This window comes from Saccoglossus kowalevskii, chromosome 19 (assembly GCF_978046115.1).
Source record: "Saccoglossus kowalevskii chromosome 19, keSacKowa6.1, whole genome shotgun sequence".
Lineage (NCBI taxonomy): Eukaryota > Metazoa > Hemichordata > Enteropneusta > Harrimaniidae > Saccoglossus > Saccoglossus kowalevskii.
Window position 1 is genome coordinate 26847861 of NC_140659.1, and position 19880 is coordinate 26867740.

At 33.6% G+C, this 19880-nt stretch overlaps 1 protein-coding gene and 1 long non-coding RNA gene across 3 annotated transcripts in view; one reads left to right on the forward strand and one right to left on the reverse strand.

Moving 5' to 3' along the window:
* The window catches only part of LOC144353218 (uncharacterized), a 38458-nt gene that overhangs the window by 4995 nt on the left and 13583 nt on the right, over positions 1–19880 (forward strand). The gene's annotated exons all lie outside the window — the stretch shown is intronic.
* LOC102809041 (MAM and LDL-receptor class A domain-containing protein 1-like) lies at positions 3409–19825 on the reverse strand. Its single transcript, XM_006817273.3, has 12 exons — positions 19700–19825; positions 19226–19360; positions 18204–18457; positions 8874–8964; positions 8230–8382; positions 7971–8128; positions 7494–7719; positions 6265–6411; positions 5488–5753; positions 5244–5373; positions 4441–4537; positions 3409–4300 (listed from the first exon to the last, which is right to left on the reverse strand). The coding sequence occupies exons 3-12, from the start codon at positions 18405–18407 to the stop codon at positions 4225–4227; spliced, it is 1548 nt and encodes a 515-aa protein (XP_006817336.3). The 5' UTR covers positions 18408–18457; positions 19226–19360; positions 19700–19825; the 3' UTR covers positions 3409–4224.

Below are 19880 nucleotides of genomic sequence, written 5' to 3' on the forward strand. Positions count from 1 at the left end.
AGGCTAATTTAGCCTGATTCCTCAGTGTTTGCAGAAATAAATGAATTACACTGTCTTAGAGGGTGATTTATAGTAACCTAAAACTGAATATATGAATGAAGCAAGCATTACTACGGTACTTTGGAATGAGTAAATTTCCCTTGGTTCCCTTTCGTCATTCGGACCCACAGCGCCACACTGCACGAAGTGGTGCTATGAGATCTTCAGTCATATTATCGACCCTAGTCGGAATCGACACTCAGACAAAACAGCGAATTGTATAACAAGTTAATTCATGTGGAGTGCTTTACATCAATCTCGAAGCACTGAGATATACATGATTTATTGCCTAAAATCCCATTCTCGCGTGTTCGTTTCCACACAATATTGTTCATTGCTAGTTACAAAATCCAAATTTGTAATGTAAGGCTATTTGATCTTTACGTAATGTCGGGGTTACTATGGCATATAAAGAGGAAATCGTTAGATTACTATACATGTATAGTACAGAGTATGTTTATAGCAAGTATATTCAATTATATTAACAAACATTCTCAAATTTGTTATTACGGGGAATCTGTCTAAGCCATTACTTAAGGGAAACTCGACACAACGTGATAATCGTCACGACAAAGACCGGACTATCAAAGTTAAAGTGGATTCTTCGCCACTATTGTTTATGATACACATAGAATGGTCCAATTGCCGCGAAGCAACATATAATTTAAGATCAAATTAATCCAGCTTGTAAAAACATTTTGAAAATAGTCTTTTTTTTTATTATACGAATAAAGTAATTACATACACAGAAAACAAACTTACAACAGCAAATACGAAAACAAATATGATCTGGTGTACGAATACATTATCTAATTACTTACTTATCCATTTTTCAAAATGTAAGTAGATCTTATTATTTCTTTTTTCAATTTCATATTGAACTTGTCTATTTAAAAGAACAAACATCTTAAATGCATAATATGACAACATTTTGTTTTTTGTTAAATAAACCATTTGAATAAAATTATGGTATGGTTTAACATTGTGTTTTCTGGTGAGTTGTTTATTCCAAAAATGATATTTTTTAGTTACAGCTTATATGTCTAATTACTTCACACTGTTCTTGCACCAATTCCCATAATTCTTGCACAAAATGACAACTTACAAGCAAGAGAGCATGAAGATGATGTAACTAATTTCCATATATACAATTTACTGTTTGTAACAATGTAATTGTGAAGAATTTGGTACTGAAATGATCTCAGAACACCCAGTAGCAGTAATTAATGGCAATTTAAAGATAACGGGAATATTTTCTGCTGAGATATTATAATAGTTCCTAAATGTTTGCACTATCGAGGGTGGCTCTATTATCTATTTACATATTTTTTTGTAATTTTTTTTAGTTGTTAAGGATTTAATATTAATGTAATCTTCAAACCAGGTATGTCTTGAGTTCAAAATAATTTGCTTCCAATCTCAAGGTATAGCTGCTATAAGACCTTTTGTTTGAATGAATTCAATCAAAAATAAAACAATTCTTGTGCACATAATATTTGGCAAAAATCGATAACTCGAAAGACAGGAATTGGTTTGTTTTTGTAAATTGTATGTTTTTTAACAATGTTCCGTGACTTTCAATTTATAAATTTCCTTCTGTGACTTTTGTATTGAGAACTACGTTTGGGTGTGTTATTCCCACTTTGGTTATAATAATGATACATAACACGTTTATATTCACCAGCATATATATGTTCAGAGAATCAATAACAACACGATTCAATGTATTGTATCATTCATTTGTATGCAATGCTGTCTCTTTTTTTGGCAAAATTACAATGCATTATTAAACTGCTGTTAATATATTCCATTGTGTCATGTCACATAAACAAATCCCCCATTTGTAGTTTTATCAAATTATTGTACGTAGGGTATCCAACAAAGTTAAAGTTCTCTTGAACGCAACAATTGTATTAGAGGACAGATAGTTTATCACACTTCTGTTTCATGTAACAAATTATCTAAACAAGCTGGTAGGCTGTTTGGCGATCCCCCCGCTCAAAAAATAAAATGAATTAGTTTACACACGGCGCCTCTTATGTACGGTAGGGATTTCACCATAGACTAAATTACACGAGTGAGAATAGAAACTGGCTTGCCAATAGAATAACTATAATTAGTTTACACCACTCCGTGCGTATACAGTTTTCCCGATCTGAGTATGTGTATTTTTACCAGACCGCTATGTATTTCATCCGATCATACCGTGTATGTATATGCCTATCCAGACTCTATGCATATAAATTCTCGCCCAATCTGCATATTTTTTGTACCAGTTCGCTATGCATTTATGCCACTAAATGCCGACTGTGTTTTGATTATTGTATTGTATTCATTCAACCATCTACGTTTATTGTACACATAGAGAAAGCCGTTTGTTATCATTTGCGACGTAAATAATATTGAACAGCGCCACCACTAAAGAAAAAAAGACCGAATGGCTTTCCTCCCTTCACGATCATTTGCGCGTTTGTTTTCCGCTGAATGATTGTTAGAACTACTTTCCGTCCAAGGAAAGCATGGCTTGTCAATGGACAACGATTAAGTTCGTTAAATAGACGAGTGTCTGGTGGTATACAGATTTATCAGGTTGCAGTCGAGTGACGTCATGACCTTGGAGAGGGTGATTGACATTTTATAACTGGCTGCAAACATAACTGCAATGTAGAGTGTATCTCTGGCGAATTTTGTCACACGTGTTTATTTCACCGTAATTTTGAAGATTGATGTGTAAAATGTTGCCTAAGGCAGAATGTTCAAGCCCGGTATCAACGTCATTAATCATACAAGGCTTGGCGAATAGTCCCGGGACTGCCTTATTGTCCATTTTGCGACATACTCACGAAAACTCCATATTATGCGAAACTGCGACTCGGACAGATCGTGTTTGTCAAGTATATATTATACAAGTATTATACAATATAATACACCATCATCTCGGTCTCTGTCTCCGACTTCGAGTGTTATAATCTTTTTTATAATAATAAAATTCACAAATACAAAACATACAGAAGATTTGTATATTGGATTTATGTTTATGTTTATGTTATGCAATAAATTCACTTTCGTATTTTCTGTAACAGCTCCCTTAATGCTATTTTATGTAAATCAACCAACAAAGGCGACGGGTTTGACATAGTGAACCATTCAAATGACGGAAAAAATATCACATAACAAACTTGTTGTAGCGAGAAATGTATAATTTGTTATGTTCTTAGTATGACACTATAGTCTCTTAATGATATTAAATGACAACAATTTCGCTATAATATTATTAACAGGAGCTTTTTGTTCAGGGAACTTGGTATCACTTGACTGTTAGCACTTACACGCGAAATACCAGACTCGACTCAAAGGAATACACATTAGTTCATTACAGATAGTCGAGCTTTATTCATCCATTTCTCTCTCCCTCCCTTACAAAAAGTTACAAACTCTCTATCTTATAGGTCAAGTTCTAAGGCGTGGCAGAGTAAACATGCAATCAGCCAGTCGCTGCAGTCGTTGGTACAATCACGTGATCACCAGGGATGTGTCTCACGGTTAAAGCCTTGCAAAGTTGCGACTACTAAATACAATTAGTAAACAATTAATATATTTATCAAATTCCTGTAATATATGTTTATAATCTCTATCCGAAACATGCAAGGTGTTGATTCGAAATAAGAGTACAACGGCGTGTGAATTGAATGAGCGAACGTGAAGTCGCTATCATACAATATAATGCATATAACATATATTCGTGATGCACAATTTTGGAGATTACAGCTTTATTTTCAACAACAAATATCATCGTCATCAATTATATTAAAACTCCCACTCCAAGTGCTAAAGATCGATTACAGTATATCTGAACCGTGTCATCGAATGGATGTCTGTTGTCTTCACACCAACGTTCCAATCTGTTACAAACATCTAAAATGTACATTGCAATATTAAGAATTAATTAAGTTTCGGCATTCCTCTTTTCCATAATCTCACCAATTCGTTTGACAGACAGACACCACTGATATCTTTATACGTATATCAAGATTCAACCACCCAATTAGTTTTCATTTCTATAATTACAATATAACGTTCGAGCTGTCTAAATATAGACTTGTATGGTATATTATGCATACACTATACAAGCTATACTATAATAATACAATTACACAAGAAAGCTAAATACAAATTCGACATCGGTTATATACGTGGCTGGTCATCGACTATTTCCGTTGTATCTGTTTCCTCCTTTCGGCTGAATAGCTTATAAGTAGATCTGTAAAATGAAGTATATATTAGCTGATATTAAAATAAATTGTGACAAGGAACAACTTCCATATGGCTGAAACGCTGACAAACTGGGCATCTAGTTGTTATCAAAATGTTTTAATAACACATAATAATGACTGGACTTACGTGGATATTGAATCTCTATATCTATAACATATTACAGCACACAGTGTAATAAATACCAAAGCAGCAAGTACAATCCCAACAATCATTCCAATCTTGTCTGCAGGGAAGGTTAAATTAAAAGTGTTGTTGTTAATGTGGATTATAATCATAATGATTGTCATAATTTTATGAGCTATTATAAATGTTCCTGATGCTCATATTTTATAAGCATTCGTTATAATGGTGCATTGGCTAAGCTGTAAATCAATATACAAAGAAAAATGCGTACAAAGCAACCGATACCCTAAAACTGTAACTTGCAATCGATGCATGTGGACTCGTACATTTATAAAAACATTTAGGTTTTGAATTTATCTTGTATTTGGTATATGATATGGTTATTTTATAACCATGGCAACGGATAGCAGTACACTCACTGCGCTCACCCATAAAAGCATTTATAAATTAAATTTGGCAATTGACTTTTTGGCGTATACAAATATATGCAGTTATAGTACGATGTATATTATTACCAATCAACAAAACATGAATGTCATGTAGTTGTGTCAAAATTCGTTTCCGACATTTTCTTTGTGTATTTTAAGTTAAGAAGAATACTTCACGGGGAGGATTTCATCAAAATAACCCTTAAAACAATCCAAGCAACATATTCAAGCAATAGGTTTATACTGTGAATTTTATGTATATATGCCAACCTTGAAGCCGTGATAAATTTTATTTTAAAAACTCTAACGTGACACAAACGTCGATCTGTGTTTAAAGCCAATTATACGACATCAGAATATAGGGAAATTGCAACATACTTGACGATTTAACTGGATTCGGGTTCGCCTCAGGTGGTAGCAGTTCATCACAATATGTTCCCTCTGACAATACATCGTCTATTGCAATATCTCCATAATCTCCATCACCTCGGATCACTTCAATGAGATGCTATGAGAAGTATATAATACATAACGCCATGCCTTCACGATCTTGTGATGCACATGGCTAGATTTATATTGCCTAACAATAATGCGATGTGTACAATTATAGTATTTTACTTACAGCAATAGCTGCTCCTCCACTAATGTGATTTTTCCATCCAACACGTGCTTTTTTCCACTCGTCTTTTTTATTTTGCTGTCCCTCGAGTCGCCACACCAGAATTTCATCATCGCCCTCTCGAAGCAACAGACGCAATTCTCCAACATGCTCGCCATACATGTGATACCAAAATGTTATGCATTTATTTTGAACAAAGCGTGTTCTCGACTCCAATACCGCCCTGTCACCTTTTGATCCACCAGATACATCACATAGTGCATATTTTCCTATTGATGCCAATGCATTCATTGGTTTGTGGTAAGAAGATTTGAGCTTTATAAAATACCCTCAATGTCATACGAATTCGATACATGTCATGTAATAAAATATTACAGTCCAAACATATGGCAAATGGTCCCACCGCACGGAAAGTTTCATATTCGGCCAGTATTATTCAATAACAACAGCTATACTTTTATTAAACGAGAAACAAGTGAACATTACTACACGAGCTTAATAAATTTGGTACACTTGTGTCACGAATGTGCTATCCTGGTTATTCCATATATCCGTTTCGCTGCTCCTAAACACTAACGACTAATACAGTGTATAAGACATCATATAAAGGGCTGGCTCATTTGCATACAAGATCCTCGTTCACGAAATACCGTTCACCTTTTGTGATAATGTCCAATAATTTGATAAATATTGTGTAAAAACAATCAACATATTGAGATATTGACGTGTGCTGGGATAGTCAGCCATAATGTCAAAATCATAATATAACACATTACGTACCTTGCGTTGTTCTTTGCGTGTGGTCTATGTCAGGGCCAGTCATACCATATCTATGTTCCCCTGATCCTATTACCCAATCGAATTCATCGCGTAGGCCGTTGCGATCATTAAACCACTGACCAAACCCGTCATCGAAATCGTGATTAACTGTGTAGAAATTCAGATAATTAGTTGATTAGGTCAATAAACAATGTTATCGCTAACCCCAGCAGTTCAATTGTTATCATATTTAGCCAATATTTAGTCCATAACTTATCAACGCGACAAAAAATAATCTCAATGGTCGAATATATTATTTCATATGATATTTCACAGCACTGAATTTTGAGAAGGTTTGATATTTCCATCTGTTCATCAGTGATTATACATTTATATAGACACTTGTGAGCAAATTCCCAATAACGATATAATCTTCCAGGAATATATTTCACTAGATTTCCTAGCCGTACGCTCTTATAAAACATATTGCTAGCATTAAACAGTTTCCACACATTCTAATGTCATGTAGCGTAATCAGTATACAGAAAGGAAAGTATAGCGGACTCTATTTTGAAATGATTCATTTCCTATTTCCAGAAACAGGTTTTCTGCAGATTGAATATAGTGACTTGTGACTTGCAGGTGACTTGCTAATTGAAATACAAAAATAGAATTTCCTCGTGTTAACACCAATATGGTCATCGACTCACATGTGACCAATCAAAACCTGGATAATTCTCTTATACAAGCAGATGAAGTGAAAGCCAGAAGAAGTAAAAGCAACTTTCTTACAATAACAATGGACCTAAAAAATGAACCTCTAATTCAGTCTGTACATGTATGCAAAGCCTTTAATTAATGCCGGACCTTCTTGAAGACGTGGCAACTGGTGGATATTTTTGCTGGTTCAGCATGCAACTAAAACGCCAGGATACACCCTGGTCACAACACACGATTTTACGTTGTGAATAATGGATATTTATTTGTTCATAACTTTATAGGTATTACTTTTTTAGTAAGTAATCACATGTACAGTTATAATTGGTATCCTGTTAGAACCCTAAGTGATTACGAAGTTGTACTAGGTGGACTATTTCTGCAGATTGTAATAATTTAATTAATATTCAAGTCCCATTCGTAATTGATAATCATGATAATAGTGAAATTTCCTTATATATAACTTCATTCAATTTTGTTCCGCATTTCACGTTAATATGATCATCTTGTGACGTCACATTATTGGTGCTTACCACGATCTGGGCATTTTCCATCATTAACATAATAATCATCAGAGGCCATGTCACCATTGTCGCCGTCGGCCGCCGTAACAACAATCTGGAACCTCATTCTTGTATTCGGATGCTCATAAAAGTAAATATCAAAGCCAGCTCTAATCCAATTATCTCCGAACACAAGGTTGTTCTCGGGCACAATAAAGCAACACAAGATTGTATACGGTTTCCCGTCATATTCGAACTGTAGAAAGATAGGTCAAAAGTTAATAATGCGTTCTCATTCATAGACAGTATAATAACTCGTCGCTCTGCAAATGTAGTCATCGTCAATTACAAATTTAAGAGTACCACTTGGAAATGTGATACATGCAGCAGATTATTTATTGTAATGTTGATAGGCTTGACTGGATGATCGATTTATTTTTCTCAAATACTTATGACCCATGCATTATTCTGTTTATGAAAACTATTACTGTGATACACATGACTAACTTCTCTATATGCTGTGTACGATCCAGTAATTCCCTGGTGGTGAAGATACCAGTGAAAACATTTACGAATGGAGGCACTGTCCCATGTTATATATGGCGTCCACATCCTTGCTACATCACCTGCGTTTTGCTCACTGGAATCGACGTAGATGTAGTGTCCTTTTGTAATAAATCAAATTATAAGTTTTGTTTTTTGGTGTGATTTATTCGATATACACTATAACTAATATAATTCGTCAGTAGAATTTGCACATATTTACCATATTCAGTATTCGTAGTGTGGTCGACTGAGGGCCCGGTTCCTATCGATGCAGTTGCTCCATTAGTTCTCTTGAAATCAAAGTCGTCATTTTTGTCTTGTATAAAGTCACACCAATGTTCTTGTTCAAAATCGCACACAATAGAGTGGTATGCTGTGGAAAAAGTATTATGGCAGATCCAGAAATCCAGTAAGAGGGGCGCGCGCCTCCCATGCCTCCGCGCGTGAACACAAATGAACGCCCAATGACACCGAGAGCACCACGAACAGTATTTCTTTCTTTTCCTTCACCACTCCCACTGTTCTATATTCCATGGCTACATAGGTCCGGAGAACAATGGACGTTGTGGTGAAAAAAAGGGATTTGATGGATTGGAATTTGAGGTGCAATACAAGGTCTCTCACTCTCAACGAGATTTTAGCGCCATTTGCACTATTAACATGCTTAATTTTATTTATAAATATTCGATTTCCTGACAGTTTGAGTGTGGGTAGGGGCAAGGTGATGTTGGCATTGCATTACATTGCACTATTGTGGTTTGAATTGAATCTCAAATATACATACCCTATTGCACACATGTATGTGGACTCAAACGTTAAATCATATGATTAGTGATACAATTAAAATAAATGAATGATGCGTACGTGCAAGTCGGCATTCAGTATCATAAACACGAATGTCATCAATTGATATATCACCATGTGTAGTGCTTCCTCTACGGCCTTCAAAAACAAGCTGAAAGTAATAGTAGGCGATATCTATATTATAATACAACTGACATTGTCACTTTCTAAATATGGCATAATATTCTTGCAAATGACAAAATACCATGGCGTGATTTTACCAAGGTCCGAGTCTGTTTGGACCGTATTGTTATTATTCTTTTTCCTTCTTCTTCCGTTGTTTTTTCCCGCAAGCTGTCTTGAGATAACCGCTGAACGGAATAGTCTGAAATGTTCTATAATGATAAATCCTAATGTGAAGTAGTTTTCAAAATTAAGTTTGGTCAGTAACCATCTTGAATCGAAATGATTACACCGTAAGTGGCAAGCATTCTGGATGTTTTGTCGTAGTTGTATTGAAGTACCCGCTACATATTTTGCGAATAACAACGGTAGCAGCCAATATCAGTGCAAAATATTTATGATTCCATAATTGTATAGAAAAAAGTTGTCATGTCAGGTGTTTTGAATAAACACAGAGTGCTTTAAACTTGATACTCGCCATATAGTATTAGTATGTAATCAAATCAATTAAAAGTGACTTAAATATTATCTTAGATCTTCTGTGTAGCAGTTATGATGTTTAAACTCAGTCTCAAATCTGCCAAAATATCAAGGCAAGTCAATCTCTAGAAAACCCTTGTTTTGAAGGGCGGTGGTCGTTTCGCCACGCATGCGCGAGATATGTGACTCGTATAAACAAAGATCGCGACTTTGGCTGTTGTGCAGACAAAATAATTTTGTTGGTGATTGATGGGTATCGAAGGAGTCCTCCGAGGTAATTATTGTATGTTGCACCCAGGTCAATATTAGGAGAGCGCATCGGATTGTGGGAAAACTCAATGTTACAAATGTCGCACATGCGCGGCGCGACGACCACCGCCCTTCAATAGTTTAGAAAAGAGAAGTCAAAGTCTACATGTTCTATGGTATACTAAATGTTGGACGGATTTTCCATGACATTCATAAATACTGCCATGAGCAAATATCCATGTTTATCCGAAGACCTCATAACCCATCACATGTCTACTCTTGTTTATATATTAAGCACAGTAAACTAAGTGAACTTAAAACTAAAGTGTAATTTAAGTAAAAAATTAATACCATACTGAGATGTATACTGATATGCCATTACCATACTGAGATGTATACTGATATGCTATTACCATACTGAGATGTATACTGATATGCTATTACCATACTGAGATGTATACTGATATGATATTACCATACTGAGATGTATACTGATATGATATTACCATACTGAGATGTATACTGATATGCTATTACCATACTGAGATGTATACTGATATGCTATTACCATACTGAGATGTATACTGATATGATATTACCATACTGAGATGTATACTGATATGCTATTACCATACTGAGATGTATACTGATATGCTATTACCATACTGAGATGTATACTGATATGATATTACCATACTGAGATGTATACTGATATGCTATTTCCATACTGAGATGTATACTGATATGCTATTTCCATACTGAGATGTATTCTGATATGCTATTACCATACTGAGATGTATACTGATATGCTATTACCATACTGAGATGTACACTGATATGCTATTACCATACTGAGATGTATACTGATATGCCATTACCATACTGAGATGTATACTGATATGCTATTACCATACTGAGATGTATACTGATATGCTATTACCATATTGAGATGTATACTGATATGCTATTACCATATTGAGATGTATACTGATATGCTATTACCATATTGAGATGTATACTGATATGCTATTACCATACTGAGATGTATACTGATATTCTATTACCATACTGAGATGTATACTGATATTCTATTACCATACTGAGATGTATACTGATATGCCATTACCATACTGAGATGTATACTGATATGATATTACCATACTGAGATGTATACTGATATGCTATTACCATACTGAGATGTATACTGATATGCTATAACCATACTGAGATGTATACTGATATGCTATTACCATATTGAGATGTATACTGATATGCTATTACCATACTGAGATGTATACTGATATGCTATTACCATACTGAGATGTATACTGATATGCTATTACCATACTGAGATGTATACTGATATGCTATTACCATACTGAGATGTATACTGATATGCTATTACCATACTGAGATGTATACTGATATGCTATTACCATACTGAGATGTATACTGATATGCTATTACCATACTGAGATGTATACTATTATGCTATTACCATACTGAGATGTATACTGATATGCTATTACCATACTGAGATGTATACTGATATGCTATTACCATACTGAGATGTATACTGATATGCTATTACCATACTGAGATGTATACTGATATGCCATTACCATACTGAGATGTATACTGATATGCCATTACCATACTGAGATGTATACTGATATGCCATTACCATACTGAGATGTATACTGATATGCTATTACCATACTGAGATGTATACTGATATGCTATTACCATACTGAGATGTATACTGATATGTTATTACCATACTGAGATGTATACTGATATTCTATTACCATACTGAGATGTATACTGATATGCCATTACCATACTGAGATGTATACTGATATGATATTACCATACTGAGATGTATATTGATATGCTATTACCATACTGAGATGTATACTGATATGCTATTACCATATTGAGATGTATACTGATATGCTATTACCATACTGAGATGTATACTGATATGCTATTACCATACTGAGATGTACATGTTCTATGGTATACTAAATGTTGGACGGATTTTCCATGACATTCATAAATACTGCCATGAGCAAATATCCATGTTTATCCGAAGACCTCATAACCCATCACATGTCTACTCTTGTTTATATATTAAGCACAGTAAACTAAGTGAACTTAAAACTAAAGTGTAATTTATGTAAAAAATTAATACCATACTGAGATGTATACTGATATGCCATTACCATACTGAGATGTATACTGATATGCTATTACCATACTGAGATGTATACTGATATGCTATTACCATACTGAGATGTATACTGATATGATATTACCATACTGAGATGTATACTGATATATTACCATACTGAGATGTATACTGATATGCTATTACCATACTGAGATGTACACTGATATGCTATTACCATACTGAGATGTACACTGATATGCCATTACCATACTGAGATGTATACTGATATGCCATTACCATACTGAGATGTATACTGATATGCTATTACCATACTGAGATGTATACTGATATGCTATTACCATACTGAGATGTATACTGATATGCTATTACCATACTGAGATGTATACTGATATGCTATTACCATACTGAAATGTATACTGATATGCTATTACCATACTGAGATGTATACTGATATGCCATTACCATACTGAGATGTATACTGATATGCTATTACCATACTGAGATGTATACTGATATGCTATTACCATACTGAGATGTACATGTTCTATGGTATACTAAATGTTGGACGGATTTTCCATGACATTCATAAATACTGCCATGAGCAAATATCCATGTTTATCCGAAGACCTCATAACCCATCACATGTCTACTCTTGTTTATATATTAAGCACAGTAAACTAAGTGAACTTAAAACTAAAGTGTAATTTATGTAAAAAATTAATACCATACTGAGATGTATACTGATATGCCATTACCATACTGAGATGTATACTGATATGCTATTACCATACTGAGATGTATACTGATATGCTATTACCATACTGAGATGTATACTGATATGATATTACCATACTGAGATGTATACTGATATGCTATTACCATACTGAGATGTATACTGATATGCTATTACCATACTGAGATGTATACTGATATGCTATTACCATACTGAGATGTATACTGATATGCTATTACCATACTGAAATGTATACTGATATGATATTACCATACTGAGATGTATACTGATATGCTATTACCATACTGAGGTGTATACTGATATGATATTACCATACTGAGATGTATACTGATATGCTATTTCCATACTGAGATGTATACTGATATGCTATTTCCATACTGAGATGTATTCTGATATGCTATTACCATACTGAGATGTACACTGATATGTTATTACCATACTGAGATGTACACTGATATGCCATTACCATACTGAGATGTATACTGATATGCCATTACCATACTGAGATGTATACTGATATGCTATTACCATACTGAGATGTATACTGATATGCTATTACCATACTGAGATGTATACTGATATGATATTACCATACTGAGATGTATACTGATATGATATTACCATACTGAGATGTATACTGATATGCTATTACCATACTGAGATGTATACTGATATGCTATTACCATACTGAGATGTATACTGATATGATATTACCATACTGAGATGTATACTGATATGCTATTACCATACTGAGATGTATACTGATATGCTATTACCATACTGAGATGTATACTGATATGATATTACCATACTGAGATGTATACTGATATGCTATTTCCATACTGAGATGTATACTGATATGCTATTTCCATACTGAGATGTATTCTGATATGCTATTACCATACTGAGATGTATACTGATATGCTATTACCATACTGAGATGTACACTGATATGCTATTACCATACTGAGATGTATACTGATATGCCATTACCATACTGAGATGTATACTGATATGCTATTACCATACTGAGATGTATACTGATATGCTATTACCATATTGAGATGTATACTGATATGCTATTACCATATTGAGATGTATACTGATATGCTATTACCATATTGAGATGTATACTGATATGCTATTACCATACTGAGATGTATACTGATATTCTATTACCATACTGAGATGTATACTGATATTCTATTACCATACTGAGATGTATACTGATATGCCATTACCATACTGAGATGTATACTGATATGATATTACCATACTGAGATGTATACTGATATGCTATTACCATACTGAGATGTATACTGATATGCTATAACCATACTGAGATGTATACTGATATGCTATTACCATATTGAGATGTATACTGATATGCTATTACCATACTGAGATGTATACTGATATGCTATTACCATACTGAGATGTATACTGATATGCTATTACCATACTGAGATGTATACTGATATGCTATTACCATACTGAGATGTATACTGATATGCTATTACCATACTGAGATGTATACTGATATGCTATTACCATACTGAGATGTATACTGATATGCTATTACCATACTGAGATGTATACTATTATGCTATTACCATACTGAGATGTATACTGATATGCTATTACCATACTGAGATGTATACTGATATGCTATTACCATACTGAGATGTATACTGATATGCTATTACCATACTGAGATGTATACTGATATGCCATTACCATACTGAGATGTATACTGATATGCCATTACCATACTGAGATGTATACTGATATGCCATTACCATACTGAGATGTATACTGATATGCTATTACCATACTGAGATGTATACTGATATGTTATTACCATACTGAGATGTATACTGATATTCTATTACCATACTGAGATGTATACTGATATGCCATTACCATACTGAGATGTATACTGATATGATATTACCATACTGAGATGTATACTGATATGCTATTACCATACTGAGATGTATACTGATATGCTATTACCATACTGAGATGTATACTGATATGCTATTACCATACTGAGATGTATACTGATATGCTATTACCATACTGAGATGTACATGTTCTATGGTATACTAAATGTTGGACGGATTTTCCATGACATTCATAAATACTGCCATGAGCAAATATCCATGTTTATCCGAAGACCTCATAACCCATCACATGTCTACTCTTGTTTATATATTAAGCACAGTAAACTAAGTGAACTTAAAACTAAAGTGTAATTTATGTAAAAAATTAATACCATACTGAGATGTATACTGATATGCCATTACCATACTGAGATGTATACTGATATGCTATTACCATACTGAGATGTATACTGATATGCTATTACCATACTGAGATGTATACTGATATGATATTACCATACTGAGATGTATACTGATATATTACCATACTGAGATGTATACTGATATGCTATTACCATACTGAGATGTACACTGATATGCTATTACCATACTGAGATGTACACTGATATGCCATTACCATACTGAGATGTATACTGATATGCCATTACCATACTGAGATGTATACTGATATGCTATTACCATACTGAGATGTATACTGATATGCTATTACCATACTGAGATGTATACTGATATGCTATTACCATACTGAGATGTATACTGATATGCTATTACCATACTGAAATGTATACTGATATGCTATTACCATACTGAGATGTATACTGATATGCCATTACCATACTGAGATGTATACTGATATGCTATTACCATACTGAGATGTATACTGATATGCTATTACCATACTGAGATGTACATGTTCTATGGTATACTAAATGTTGGACGGATTTTCCATGACATTCATAAATACTGCCATGAGCAAATATCCATGTTTATCCGAAGACCTCATAACCCATCACATGTCTACTCTTGTTTATATATTAAGCACAGTAAACTAAGTGAACTTAAAACTAAAGTGTAATTTATGTAAAAAATTAATACCATACTGAGATGTATACTGATATGCCATTACCATACTGAGATGTATACTGATATGCTATTACCATACTGAGATGTATACTGATATGCTATTACCATACTGAGATGTATACTGATATGATATTACCATACTGAGATGTATACTGATATGCTATTACCATACTGAGATGTATACTGATATGCTATTACCATACTGAGATGTATACTGATATGCTATTACCATACTGAGATGTATACTGATATGCTATTACCATACTGAAATGTATACTGATATGATATTACCATACTGAGATGTATACTGATATGCTATTACCATACTGAGGTGTATACTGATATGATATTACCATACTGAGATGTATACTGATATGCTATTTCCATACTGAGATGTATACTGATATGCTATTTCCATACTGAGATGTATTCTGATATGCTATTACCATACTGAGATGTACACTGATATGTTATTACCATACTGAGATGTACACTGATATGCCATTACCATACTGAGATGTATACTGATATGCCATTACCATACTGAGATGTATACTGATATGCTATTACCATACTGAGATGTATACTGATATGCTATTACCATACTGAGATGTATACTGATATGCTATTACCATACTGAGATGTATACTGATATGCTATTACCGTACTGAGATGTATACTGATATGCTATTACCATACTGAGATGTATACTGATATGCCATTACCATACTGAGATGTATACTGATATGATATTACCATACTGAGATGTATACTGATATGCTATTACCATACTGAGATGTATACTGATATGCTATTACCATACTGAGATGTATACTGATATGCTATTACCATATTGAGTATACTGATATGCTATTACCATACTGAGATGTATACTGATATGATATTACCATACTGAGATGTATACTGATATGCTATTACCATACTGAGATGTATACTGATATGCTATTACCATACTGAGATGTATACTGATATGCTATTACCATACTGAGATGTATACTGATATGCTATTACCATACTGAGATGTATACTGATATGCTATTACCATACTGAGATGTATACTATTATGCTATTACCATACTGAGATGTATACTGATATGCTATTACCATACTGAGATGTATACTGATATGCTATTACCATACTGAGATGTATACTGATATGCTATTACCATACTGAGATGTATACTGATATGCTATTACCATACTGAGATGTATACTGATATGCCATTACCATACTGAGATGTATACTGATATGCCATTACCATACTGAGATGTATACTGATATGCCATTACCATACTGAGATGTATACTGATATGCTATTACCATACTGAGATGTATACTGATATGCTATTACCATACTGAGATGTATACTGATATGTTATTACCATACTGAGATGTATACTGATATTCTATTACCATACTGAGATGTATACTGATATGCCATTACCATACTGAGATGTATACTGATATGATATTACCATACTGAGATGTATATTGATATGCTATTACCATACTGAGATGTATACTGATATGCTCTTACCATATTGAGATGTATACTGATATGCTATTACCATATTGAGATGTATACTGATATGCTATTACCATACTGAGATGTATATTGATATGCTATTACCATACTGAGATGTATACTGATATGATATTACCATACTGAGATGTATACTGATATGCTATTACCATATTGAGATGTATACTGATATGCTATTACCATATTGAGATGTATACTGAGATGCTATTACCATACTGAGATGTATATTGATATGCTATTACCATACTGAGATGTATACTGATATGATATTACCATACTGAGATGTATACTGATATGCTATTACCATATTGAGATGTATACTGATATGCTATTACCATATTGAGATGTATACTGATATGCTATTACCATACTGAGATGTATATTGATATGCTATTACCATACTGAGATGTATACTGATATGATATTACCATACTGAGATGTATACTGATATGATATTACCATACTGAGATGTATACTGATATGCTATTACCATACTGAGATGTATACTGATATGCTATTACCATACTGAGATGTATACTGATATGCTATTACCATTCTGAGATGTATACTGATATGCTATTACCATACTGAGATGTATATTGATATGCTATTACCATACTGAGATGTATACTGATATGCTATTACCATTCTGAGATGTATACTGATATGCTATTACCATTCTGAGATGTATACTGATATGATATTACCATACTGAGATGTACACTGATATGCTATTACCATTCTGAGATGTATACTGATATTCCATTACCATACTGATGTACTATTCTAGTCAGTGTTATAATTTGAATAATATATGTGGATCAAAACAAGGACCATTATCTTAGTGAAAAGATGTATTAAACAAAACCAGTTATCATAAGATCAGATTGAAATTTAGACTAAAGCATGGAAAATATGGATACCATGATATGGAGAAATATATAAATTCATTTTAAAAGTTTTGTTAAAAAATGTACATCATTATACATTACGTACCTGGAATGAATCAGTGAAGTCCAATGGAACGTAAGCATATAACCAGCCATCAATTTCACCGCCTTCGTGAACCCAAAGATTCTTCTTAGTGTCATGGGTTTTGATGAATACAGTTAATGTGTTTACCCGAGTACCATACATATGATACCAAAATGAGAGACAGGTCGCAGAAGCAGGGATGGTGGGACTCTCTAGCCACGCCATGTCATCTGTTGATTGGTAATCAGTCTCTATGTAGATGTACCAGCCACTGCCTATATAAATAATAAGTATTACAACCAGACAATATATGCAAATGAAAATACAGATATGGTTTATCATTTTTTTACATTTAATAAGTTCATAAAGTGACGAATATTGAAAAATATTAGATTCCTTAAATATTAACAATTTTTATGTCATAAACATATATGGTACCAAATGAGATAAATGATTTATCAAAACATTGTCATACTGATAGATATGCAACTACGTATCTATCCTGACAAAATGAATATAATAAAAACTATAAGGCACTCCAAAAGCAAAAAAAAACTTCTGGTTGAATAGGTTTGCTGACAAAAAGAAGACACTATCTGATAAAGGTCAACAATCCTTTACTAAATTATCTCCAGAGCAAAAAAAATTGTTCCATGGCAACGAGATCCAGATTTCAACTAATTGCAACCTCTTGCCGATTTCTACTCCTTCTGAAAATGACTTAAGAATAAATCATACAGTCATAAATATGTAATCTTTACCACAATTGATGTTACAATCTAACTGGTCATGTCTAATATCATGTCATCTAACTGGTCATGTCTAATATCATGTCATCTAACTGGACATTTATAATATCATTTCATCTACATAAGGATTTTTGAAACACTGTTTGCATTAAAGTAAATTCCATATCCCGCTATTACAAAGAAACATTTCTTCATAATTAGGCAGTATCTGACTAATAGGAGGTAATATATTGTTATAACTGGATATTTTTTAGTTCATACAACAAATTTTTCGTATATTTGTTTGGTAATTACCATCTCCAGTAGTGTGGTCCTCATTTGGTCCAAATCCAGTGGAGGCTTGTTTGCGGATCCAATCAAAATCATCTCCAGTCGACTGAGTCCATAAACATAATCCAGTTTCAAAATCACAATCATTAGGACTGGGATCTGGACAGGGATTGAATAATACTGTGAATATCTGACAATTCTGGTGTGTAATATTCCTTTATCGACATAAGTAGGAATTACAATGAATGTGATAAAATTGTTTTGTAAGTTGACATACACATTTAACATGTGGTCCATTTATAGTTGGCTTTCAGTTTGCTAAAATGAATAATACATAACATATTTACTCTTCACCTGACATGGTATAGTAATGTAACCATTCTGACTGTTTATGTATAGTTATTGTACCAAAATGATGCAATAATGTTGGCCGTAATCAAGTATAGATTGATTCATAAGCAATATATTATACATGATTATACAGTTATACATTCAAACCTATTGGTGCTGGTGTGCTGGGAGCGATGGGTGGCGATGCAGGTGCCTCAGCTGTTGAAGGTGTCACATGGCACCAACCAGTCCTAAAAGTTATCTCGTCGAATGCCACAAAACCACTTGAACCATCCCCTGCGACAACTTCAATGATTACCTATGATTGTATATATAATACATATCGCAA

Excerpts from the sequence above, each read along its gene's own strand:
- LOC102809041 (XM_006817273.3), bottom strand. The coding sequence starts at position 18,407 with ATGGCGTGGCTAGAGAGTCCCACCATCCCTGCTTCTGCGACCTGTCTC. Across the intron at positions 8,965-18,203 it reads ACTTCACTGATTCATTCCAG|CTTGTTTTTGAAGGCCGTAG; the intron begins GTACGTAATGTA and ends TATTACTTTCAG. Across the intron at positions 5,754-6,264 it reads CACGCAAAGAACAACGCAAG|GAAAATATGCACTATGTGAT; the intron begins GTACGTAATGTG and ends TGGCATCAATAG.